Genomic DNA, 12341 nt, shown 5'->3' with positions numbered 1-12341 from the left:
ATACATATATATATATACATAGATATATATACATATACATACATATATACACATACATACAGATATATTTACATATACATATACATATATACATACATATATACATATATACATGCACACACACACACACACACACACATATATATATATATATTTATATGTGTGCGTGTGTGTGCATAATTATTTTTGATGCCAATAAACAGTCAAATAGATCAATGGCGTTTACGTCGTGTTGGCAAAGGTGGAAGTTTTCTTTGTGATAACATTGCACTTTGAGCCTGTGGCCTCCCTCTTGGCCGTGCTACTGGTGAGGGTTGAAGGGGTCTGAGTTCATGTGGGGGTGGAGGTGGTAGAGCAGGTGGTGATGGTGGAGGCAAGTCATCATCTAATTTAGGAAGTGGTGGCTTTAATTCAGCTGGAACTTTTGATTTGTTACCAGTGTCGTCGAGTTCAAGATATTGTGGCTGGCTCTCATACTCATAGTGAACTTCTACCTCATCTTCAACTTCTTTTTCATCTGCCGTTGATTCTCCAGACCATTCACTGACAGGCACCATATAATCACCAGCATCATAAGCTCTGTTAGAGACACCATCTTGGAGCTTAAATTGAGTTTTATCTTTACTCTCCTTTTCGGGTTCTTCATTAATCCATGACCAATTTTTGGTAAGGGGACTGATTTTGCCAAGGGAACTAGGTGGATCATCCTCAAATGTTTTGATTTCTAAGGGGTGTTCAAATTTCTCACAGTTTGCTGCTTTTGGAGAATGTTTCATGTAATTCGGTACCACATCTGAAAGTTCTGCATAATGATTGTCTGCGAAAAAGTAAAGAAAGACAAAGGATAGCATAAGATGTTCGAAAAAAACTTTGGAAAACAATTTTTGAATCAAACAGAAAAAAAAATTTTTAATCCTTTACTTTAAGAACACAAAACTGTAAGAGCAGCAGACCAAAATCATCTAACAACAGCAGTTAAAATGCTACATGTTTATTTTTACTGCACTGGGCTTTGTCAATATCATGTACTCACTGCCAGCCGCATGCTAAGACAAGTCCATCACTAATGCACCTTTTAGTAATTATGCATTTCTATCTTAAATAGTTTATCCCAGTTTACATGTATGAACAAAATAGTACAACAGTTTATATGTATTAACAAACAGTACCTTGATCTGTCTGAGGTATCAAATAGTACATTCATCAGTCCTGTCTGTACTAACAAACAGTATCAACTTCAGACTATCTGTATTAACAATTAATACCTCTGAACCTCTATATAATCACTCAGTCAGAAATAACAGCAAAATATTCCCCTGGTCATACCTTATTTTCTTAAAAAAAGGGACACGTTAGCAAATGCAGTTCTAAATACATTATATCCTAATGAAAATGCGATGGTCAAGGCTAAGATACCTTTAATCATACTTCTGCTGGACTAAGTTGACCTGGAATCAAACAACAATAGCATGACAAAGAATAAAACTGTGAATCAAGATTTCAGATTAGATATATAATCATAAAGAGACATAGACCTGGCATTTATTGTACATCAGACAAAACTAAAAGCCATTGAAACTTAGGTCTTAAGTTTGCCACGACCTTACAGACTCTTTAGGTTACAGTTTATCCTTGTTTGTATGGCATATGAACGACCAAGAGTACAGTACTCTCTCCTGAATGGAGATGTCAGTCCATTTCAGGATAAACTTCCAGCTATTGCTGGTACTAATTTTCAGTTGAGTGAACTGGAGCAACATGAAATGAAGTGTTTTGCTCAAGAACAGTATGTCACCTAGTCTAGGAATCAAAATCAGAACCTTAAGATTGTGTGTCCAAAAACCCTAACCACTAAAATAGATACAGTTCTGTGCCTTACATTAATCATATCTACTTAATCTCTTCAGTTGAAGGACAGCTATCCCTGAACCTCTGTCATACTCCAACTTCTCACCTGACACATGGCCACTTCTCTGTTTCTCTCCCTTCTTCAGTTGAGATGTCCTTGTCTTGCAAGTCACTTACTGATCTCATAGGGATTAAAGTATAGGTAAAGCTACCTTCTTGAGTCTTGCCGACTCATAAGGGCCAGTTTACTGGTTTCATGGTGTATATATTCCACACCTGGACGGGACGCCAGTCCATCACAGGATTATTCATTTTTGCCAGGTGAGTGGATTGGAGTGAAAGGAAGTGTTTTGCACAAGAACACTATGCGTACCCAGTCCAGGAATCAAAACCACAATCTTACGATTATGAATCCAACACCCTAACCACTAAGCCACGTGCCTCCACATCCCACAAGTATTGGTGCCATATAAAAAGCACCTGTTCTGACACCATGTAAAAAGCAGCCCTACCAGCACCATCTAAAAAGCACCCATGCTGGTGCCATGTAGAATGCACCTGTGCTGGCATCATGTAAAACAGACCAGTGCCAGTGTTGTGTTCAGGACACCCATGCTGGAGCCACATGGAAAAGCAACTATATAGAACCCACATAAAAAAGTACCCATGCTAACACCATGTATGAAGGTACCCATGCCAGCATCATGTAGAAAGTACCCAGTTTACTCTGTAAAGTGGTTGGCATAGACACCATATCAAAACATGACTGGAGCCTGGTGCAACCCTTCAGCTTGCCAGCTCCTGTCAAACCATCCAACCCATGCCAGCAAGGGAAACAGACGTTAAATGATGATGATGATGATTTTTATCATGGATTGAACAAGGATTTAGAAAAGTTCCTACCTTCAATTGGAATGGGTGGAGGAGGTCTTCGGATGAGTGTTGGACTGTAAGCAGGGTTATTTGTGTGTTGCATTGTGTTCCAGTTATTCTGTTCAGAGTTTAGAGTTCTGCAAGGAATTATAGAGTATCATTAAAAAAAAAGCTGGTCAAATACAGAGACGCACACACATGCACACACACACACACATGCATTCAGACAGCCTCAATGCAAATATACAGTATTTTAATGCAGCCAGTATCATACAATTTCCTTATCAAAATATCAGTTATTCTAGAATATATAGAATCTTATTCTGTATTTTGTCTTGTGTACTGAATTCAGATTTAATGTATAAAGCAACTGATGGTTTAAGACGAAGATGAGCATGGTGGTGGTGGTGGTGGTGGTGGTGGTGATGGTGGTTGTGGCAGAGGTGGGGATGTTGATGTTGATGATGATGATGGCAAAGAGAATGACAATGATGGTAGAGCAGGAAGAGAATGTTAACGGTGATAATAACAATGATGATGATAGTGTTGTTGTTTGCAGTGAAAATTGTGTAAGATTCCCTGATCTATCAGAGCAGTGAAATAGAGGGTTCAATCCCTCTGATTCTCTTCTGAAAAACACTAATTTAGGATAAGTGTGACTCTTTCTATTCAACCTGGATATTTCTATTTCAGATGAATATCTCATCATTTTCCACCCTTCTTTTACTCAAGACACCACTATGTAACTGACCCCTTCTTAGTCATGTGACTACCATATAACTGACACACTCTTACTCAGGCAACAACAATATCCCTAAACTTCCCCCAGTATCAACTATATCATCAGGCTTCTCTCTTAATCAACTGACCACTACGTCACTAATAAGGCCACACTGATATCTCTCATCCAGGAGTCTGTTAGCTAACTAATCAGGTTAAAACTATCATTAGTATAGCTTGACCTCTGAGATGAAGCCATACTAATGTCTAGTTTACTAATGATGATGATGATGATGATGATAAAAGCTAAACTCAAATCTATTAATAATGTAGCAGAGAAAAAAAAAAGCCAAAATAAATTGCTGCCAACTCACGGTGGTTCCCTGCGCCGAAACTTTCTGAAGTAAATCCAGACTCCAACAGCAACAATGGCCACAATAAATATAGCCAGTAGAACATAGAACACAGTACTACTACGTACCATTCTATCTGTGACCTCTAGGGGAATAAAAAATAAGGATCAGAAAGAAATCTATAAGAATAATTTCTAGAACTGCATGTGAGTTGAGAATTCAGTTCTTGAGAGGAGGGAATCAGTAGTTAAAGTAAGAAATACTTAAAATAAGAAATTTCCAATATTTATCAGTTGAGACATATGTACTCTAAATATTCTGAAATACTCTACTTAATTAAACAAACATTTCTTTGTATAAACAAGATTCATTAAAACGGTTCTTTTTTAAGTTACCTTTCCTATTATGGGTATCAGATATTTTGCCACAACTGTTTTGGCAGGGCTGGTTTGACATTGACTTATTCGACATCAAATGCTTTGTTCTCTAGGACCTTTTGGCACTGTGAAAATTTGTTTTTTATTCTAGTTAACACAACTATTAAACTTCATTTAACTTTCTACTGCACTTCATATATGTATATGATGAATGAGACTGTTGATGTTGATCAGGTTCAATTATTAATAAATTATAATGTCTCTCTCTTTCTCACTCTCTCATATCTGTGTGTGTGTGTGTGTGTGTGTGTGTGTGTGTGTGTGTGTGTGTGTGTGTGTGTGTGTGTGTGTGTGTGTGTGTGTAAGAGACAGACTGACAGACAGATAGAAAGAGATGAGTATATTTCTTTGCACATGTGTGTTTTCCTCCAGTGCCAAAATGTACTGTTGCCAAAACAGATTGAATATCTTGTCAGCCATGCCAAATTACCAGTATCCAAATAGCCACACCCAATCATCTCATTCTATCCTCTTATCAGTAACATGATTACCATCACCACCATACACCATAGCAGCCAAATCTCTCTCATCACATCCAACCATTTTGAGAAAACAAAAATAGGATAATATAATCTAATCTACACTAATTCCGAGTAAAAGATGGGATGGTCACAGATGGAAAACATTCAATCATAGGTTGTGTTTAATCAGAGCACCACCATCAACAACATTAGCATGAATTGCTTAACTGTTTTTCCATGCTGTTAAGATTTGGACAGACTTACAGTAATTCTTCCTGTTGTCTTTGTCCTCTGATTCTTCTTTGAGTTCAAGATTCTTAGTCAACTCCTCTACCATGATACAGTATTCAGCATCATCATGTATTAAAAGCTTCACATTTACCTCTAATTTAATTTATCCATCTATTGAGCCTTCCTCATTCATAGACACACTGAATTGATCAGTCATCTCCTTTTCCCTAACTTACTCAGGATCTATCTTTAGTGACAAAGACTTACTAACGTACTACAAACACATCATATAAGCTATTATTTTCCCTGATCCTGTCAGCTGCTGAGTCTTGCAATCGCTTCTAAAACTACCACCACATATACACACATAAACCAGGTAGGTTTCTAAAGCCATTTTAATCCTTACATAATCTTCTATTCTTAAGAGAACCCCCCACCCTTCCTACCTTGAACCATCTCTTTCATTTGACTAAAACATATTTTGTTTACTCTTTCCTTCCTTTATGTTGTGATGGACTATGGAAAACCTTAACGATCGGTGGTGTCATGAGTTGGGTTTATGAAAAGATTTTTTTTTTAAACTGCCTGATGAGAGGCTAGTATCTTAGCATATTTCCTCTCTACATCTACTTCACTTGATGTGAATCAAGCAGCATCAAGGAAGTACATTTGTCATAGATTTGAACCAATACAGAATCTTAACTAATTTATTTTGTGTCATAGTTCTTTCTTTTCTTTTTTTTTATATTTTTACCCACCAACATTCAGTATGTCTGAGTTATAAACTAGTTTGAATTTGTTATCAAAGCAATAAACATTAAAACTAGAACAAGCTCTTACTAAAATATAACTCATTGATGATCAACTATTATACACACTTACACATGCAACCACATACAGATATTAAAAAAGAAAACTTGAATTTCTACTACATGCAACTATATTATAAAAACAAACGTAACTAGAAACATTTGGACAAACACATTATTAAAGGTTCAAAATTATCCATAAATGATGACCCAATATTATTTATGATATGGAATATTATAAACAGTATTAAAAAGTTCTGATATGATTTTCTGTCTCTTTGTCTCATTTGTAATATTTGTTTCAAATTTTGGTAAACGGCCAGCAAATTCAGGGGCAAGAAAGTCAGTTATATTGACTCCAGTTCTCAACTGGTCCTTATTTTATTAATCCCAAAAGGATGAAAGGCAAAGTTAACCTCGGCAAAATTTGAACTCAGAGCATAAAGACAGATGAAATACTGCTAAGCATTTTGCCTGGCATGCTAGTGATTCTTCCAACTCTCCAGCCTGTCTCATTTGTAATATTACAGACACTGTCAGTGACAAACTGACAGAATTGTTAGCATGCCAGGCAAAATGCTTAGTGGCATTTTCTCCCTCTTCGTGTTCTGAGTTCAAATTCCACTGAGGTTGACTTTGCCTTTCATCCTTTTGAGGAGGATAAAAAATAAGTACCAGTTGAACACTAGAGTTGATGTAATTAACTGGCCCTCTTCCTCAAAATTACTGGCCTTGTGCCAAAATTAGAAATCAATATTATAGACACTATTTAAGACATGATGATTACAAAGACATGGTGTTATAAAGATTGATATGTTGTTCTAGCACAGGGATCAACAACTTCTTTTAGTAATGCACTTTTGATTTGTTTAGGTTTTTTATCATTTGCCAATGCCCTGTATATATGTTATATCAGATTCTACATATGACAATATTCCCATATATCCCCACCATTTCCATCACTAGCAATGTATATGTAAGCAAAAGTTAAACAAATCATAACACAAAATATTGTCTAAAAGCTAGCAACTACTCAATGGCTCTAAATTCCTTTAACTGGATAAAATTTTAGAAAAGAATACAAAGAACACTTCATTATCTAACAATTGCTGACCCCTGTTCTAGAACATCAGTTTTATTCCTGCTCAGACTTGTGGTCCAACACATCTTCCCAGCTTGCAGTCACATATTTCCACTGCAATTTTAAATAATTTTTGTTTCTTTTCCTTGAAACACGTTTATTTGTTCTCTGTGTCAAGTAATCACTTTGAAATGCTGTCTTACATAATATAACAGATCTTATTTCATCTCAGTTATTTCTAATTGCTTGCAGCAATCTTAGAATGTTGCCACATGCAGCAATAGTAGGATGTACAGGAAACAAACCAATTCCAAAATGTGGCTTATCAGAAACATTGAGGTCCTTTGAGACTGCTCAGAGTATCATTTATATTTATTTCTGTCTCTGTTTACTTTGATCAGTTGTAAATGCTGGAACAGACCATCAAAAGAGGAGCATAATTTAAATATTTTATCCTCAATCCAGGTTTACTGATATGTCAACCATTCTGCAACAATGTATATGACTGCTGATAAACAGCTATACACTTGCCTGGGTTAAATACATAATTACAGGTAGTCTACTAGAAAGTACTCTGACTATATAACACTTATATAGTCACCCACCTGATTTTCAGGATTGAACTAACTGAACAACTTTAAAGTTCAAGATGGAGGTAAATATATTGGAGTGACTTATGTCTTAAAACATGCTGAATGTTTTAAGGCATGTTGTAAGACACACTAGTGGTATGTGCCCAAGGATTGCTCTTTACATCAGAGTATGATCTTCTGAATCAGTTTGGTATTAGTGGAAAAAAACAATGTGTGTTGTAAGAGTCCTAATGCCTACAGATAGAGAGAGCTGAACACTGACACTGATATTACACTGAGTTTTAGTACAAAGAATGATTGCTTTTTTCTCATGTGCAGTTGAGATGATGCACATGGAATATATGTGGAGCAACACACAAAACAGAGTCTCTATAAGTTCTATAAGCTGACTCCTTTGATAAAACAATATCACAGCACAAAGGAACCCTGATTTGAATATAGCCTAACCATTTGAGTATCATAAAGTGAAGAGCCAAAATACTTGATTTATGAGAATTCTCTTACTCTGAAGGTCAGTTATTTTGCTTTTGACAAACAGATTTACCAAACATGTTTGCAACATTTACCAAACTGTCATATACAGTATTTACCAAACCATTTGGCATCATTCCTATAATTATCGGCTTTTATGCTTTTCAAAGATGGAACTTCAACCTGTGTCTAAACGTAAGCTACATGACATTAACTTCATATTAATTCACATATTAATTAGATTTACTCACAGCTATTATTCAGTACACAAGTTGCAAGAAACATGAAGCAAATGAATAGCTATAAAGTCAGTAATACAACAGTCATGCAGAATAATGAGAAGACAGTCAATTCTAACACTATAATCTGATGAAACATTTATTGGACAAAAATTATGCTCAAAGTCTATGTTGTAAAAAGTAAAAATTTTCAAATATTACCGTTAAATTTGAACTGCCGATGAGATGCCTTAAATCCACCAAGTGTGTTTCGAAACAAAGCATCTTCAATGACTCGTTTTATTGCATATTCACTTGTAACTGATTCATGGTCAGCAGAGTTTATATATTCAATGATAATCATTTCAAATTGAACCACAGTATCATTAAAAGAAAAGCCAGGCCTGAAAAGAAAATCATAATGTATGGGAAATGAGAATATAAACTTTTAATATGTAAAGAGTAAATTATTGTTATGGAAAATATGTTTCTTGCATGTGATTCTATAATCAGATATAATGTCACTATTAATTTAATTAATGGGTTACCTATAAAGAAATATTTATATTTCCCCCAAGATATATTTTTTAGAACATAAAAAAATATGACATACTTCAGGTTTTTAACATTCACTTCCATCTGGACATTTTTCATAACTTTCTGGTATAATGATTTTAGCTAAAAAAAATAGTGAGTAAAATGACATATAACAATCAATTGGCTTTTGATTTCCATATTTTGCATTCAAAACATCTTTAACATTTGAGAAATGTTGTCATCTTTTTGTACAGTGAAGAAAATTAGATGTACGGAAACACATTGGAATCACAATAAGAAATAAATTATGTTGGATGAGTGAGAAGAGCAGTCAGTCGTTTTCACTTCATCACCCATCTCATTGTTACAAGTTTGTATGGAGTGCAACAGTCCCAAGAAACAGGTTTTGTCCCTTATTTGTGATTTAGTTAAACAGCTTATGTGATAGCAGAAAGGGATGGCAGAAGAGAGAGAGAGAGTTGTTTGTAAACATATATGGAATTTAAAAGGATGCCCATGATTGTTGTGGGAAAGATGGTAGATAATCTTGTGGGAGTTTACCAAGTCACTAGCCTGATGTCAGAGCATTAATGTGTCCATGCCCAGGAAAACAAGACGTTCAGAATATGGTAGATGCCTGATGGCAGGTATTCAACTGGTTGCATGTTTCTGAATAGCATCCAGAAGATAGATATTCTGAGCAAGATAGGGGCTCCATACTAGTGATGCAAACTCTAAGTGTGGATGTACTATAACCATATATGGCTTTAAACAAATAACAGGAGAGTGGCTGACAAAGACCTTACTGGTTGATGCTAAGACTCGTTCACTGTTCACATCTTGTGCATTATTCAATGTACTGTTCATGTATTATTCAATGTACTGGTCATACACTTCTGGCTATTTTTTCTGATGAGTTGTAGTGCATATGGGTACTGTATACAATAAGTTCATTATCAGTATTATTTTAAGCTAGCAAGTATGGGAGATAACTCTTATTATTAAACCTCAACGAAACGCTGACATCATGCACTTGCTAAAGTGAAGACGAATAAATCATTAAATAAATACACAATACTGAGTGGCGCAGAAAATTAGTATAAAGATTAAATCACGCAGAGAGACAAGACAGTTACAAAAATTAAAGCACAAAGTTTACCTCCTTATCAAAACGAGCTGAAAATTCTTGGTTACTGGTTTTTGAGTAAGGATATTGAACCTCAACAGTCACATCATAGGTTCTCTTTACTGCAATATAAAGTATTTATATAAGTGTTAAATTGAGGATACTATTTTAAAGTGTGTTTAAGAATAACGGTGTAACAATTGCTGATGGGATACTCAATATTTAGTGAAGGGTCAAAATTGTAAAATCCCAATTAACTTCAAATTTACAATGCATGGCTTTAGCCTTAGGGCTGAAACATAAAAGAATAATATATATATATATATATATACATATATGCATACATAAACCAAAAAAATCAGGAGGTATGAAGGGAGAATATATTTATTTAACCACTCAATATCTGTAAGGTTATGTGATAGGTCTAATTTGTTTTCAAGCGATTTGCACAATCCAATCTCACTCTCTGATCATGGACAACATAAACTCAAACAGAAGAACTAGTCTGCATCATCAAATATTGTCAGTGTTGCAGGTTTTCTCTCAGAGTTTCCCCTCTCCTAGAGAGATGGTGTGACAACAACAGAGGGCCTCCCACTCCCAGTGAGCCAACTGCACACCTAGACTCCAACCCAGGTATTTCCATGCCCATGCACATACATACATGCATACATACACATGTACGCATATTGTTGGATGGCTGTTGACTGCTCATGATCTCTTCTGCCCTTTGACATGGCAAACCCACCAAGCTTGCTTAGTGAGGAGGGTGATTGTTGGACACTCTGCAGGACATACATACATACATACATACATACATACATACATACATTTATTCATTCATTCTCCAAATCTGATCTATTAGTGGCACAGTGAAGATTTGTAAGAGATTTCAAAAATTCTTCATCTGAGTTTCTTATATGAATAGATGCACACACTTGGGTGTTTTCCTGTGTACTTAAAAGTACATTTACAATCATATGCAGTTATATTGTGTCCAACACAGGTACCAGAGTTGTAACATATCATATTAGCATCACATAGACAGTTCAACCAACACAACAATTCAACCACATATTCACAAATACCAGCAACTCTCTTTTTGGGGATAGTAAATCTTGAAGCACACATGAAACTATAATTAATAGCATGCAAACAATGGGATGTAAAACCCTTTTGGATAGAAAAAGTTAAAGCTGCCCATACACACACACAAACACACACACAAACACACACACACACACACACACACACACACACACACACACACACACACACACACACACACACACACACACACACACACACACACACACACATATATATATATATATATATATATATATATATACGACAGGCTTCTTTCAGTTTCAGTTTCTTTGGTCAGCCTGGGGCTATAGCAGAAGACACTTACCCAAGGTGTCATGCAGTGGAACTGAACCCAGAAGCATGTGTTTAGTAAGCAAGCTACTTACCACACAGCTATGCCCATATAATTTTTCTTCAAAGTATTTGACAGTGCTTACCTTGTTTTTTTCTAGTTTCACATAGTTTTCCTGTGTACCTAAAAGTACATTTACAGTCATACGCAGTTATATTGTGTCTAACACAGGTACCAGAGTTGTGACATATCATATTAGCATCACATTTCAGAAAATCTGTAAAATAGAAACATTAAGAAAAATATTATATTTTATGTTTCTGAGAATGGAAACTAATGCTTCCAAGTTTCTAACTCTACTGAAAGAATGAGTGCCAGCATTTGTAGGCAAATTGCAAATTAATCTGTACTAATGAATTCCAGTAAAAATATAAATCTACAACTCATTTGATTATGTTCTTGAGAAATAAATACGCATAGGTATAGGCGTAGGAGTGGTTGTGTGGTAAGTAGCTTGCTTACTAACCACATGGTTCCGGGTTCAGTCCCACTGCGTGGCACCTTGGGCAAGTGTCTTCTACTATAGCCTCGGGCCGACCAAAGCCTTGTGAGTGGATTTGGTAGACGGAAACTGAAAGAAGCCCGTTGTATATATGTATATATATATATGTATGTGTGTTTGTGTTTCTGTGTTTGTCCTCACCATCGCTTGACAACCGATGTTGGTGTGTTTACGTCCCCGTAACTTAGTGATTCGGCAAAAAAAGACCGATAGAATAAGTACTAGGCTTACAAAGAATAAGTCCTGGGGTCGATTTTCTCGACTAAAGGCAGTGCTCCAGCATGGCCACAGTCAAATGACTGAAACAAGTAAAAGAGTAAAAGAGTAAAGAGTATAGGTGCAGGCATGGCTGTGTGGTTAAGAAAATTGCTTTGCAACCACATGATTTCAAGTTCAGTGCTAATGCATGCCATCTTCAGTGAGTGTTTTCTACTATAGCTGCAGGTCAACCGACACCTTATGAATGACTTCGGTACAAATAGTGTGGCAGTCCCTTATACATATACGTGTGTGTGTGTGTGTGTGTGTGTGTGTGTGTGTATGTGTGTGTGTACACATATATATCTATACATATATAAATGTATGTGTGTTTTTTCAGTGTTTACAAATAACATGGGAACAATAAATAAATAGTTACCAG

The 12341-nt window shown here is 35.8% G+C and overlaps 1 protein-coding gene across 2 annotated transcripts in view; it reads right to left on the bottom strand.

Annotated features, from left to right (window-relative positions):
* Positions 1–183: 183 nt before the first annotated feature.
* LOC106878075 (sushi, von Willebrand factor type A, EGF and pentraxin domain-containing protein 1) overlaps positions 184–12341 on the bottom strand; it is a 163008-nt gene continuing 150850 nt past the window's right edge. The window contains exons 25-31 of one of the 2 annotated variants that reach the window (XM_089349371.1): positions 11285–11416; positions 9792–9880; positions 8709–8773; positions 8318–8499; positions 3816–3939; positions 2752–2858; positions 184–817 (exon numbers count right to left, since the gene is read on the bottom strand). In XM_089349371.1, the coding sequence (XP_089205497.1) occupies positions 213–817; positions 2752–2858; positions 3816–3939; positions 8318–8499; positions 8709–8773; positions 9792–9880; positions 11285–11416 (1304 nt within the window). In that variant the 3' untranslated portion in view covers positions 184–212. The remainder of the gene's footprint in view (positions 818–2751; positions 2859–3815; positions 3940–8317; positions 8500–8708; positions 8774–9791; positions 9881–11284; positions 11417–12341) is intronic. The other variant, XR_016241142.1, reaches the window with a different exon arrangement.

The sequence above is a fragment of the Octopus bimaculoides genome, chromosome 1 (genome assembly GCF_046866305.1).
Source record: "Octopus bimaculoides isolate indiv1 chromosome 1, ASM4686630v1, whole genome shotgun sequence".
In the NCBI taxonomy this organism is placed as follows: domain Eukaryota; kingdom Metazoa; phylum Mollusca; class Cephalopoda; order Octopoda; family Octopodidae; genus Octopus; species Octopus bimaculoides.
The sequence above is the reverse complement of the archived record's forward strand: the minus strand, read 5'-3'. Positions and strand labels throughout refer to the sequence as shown.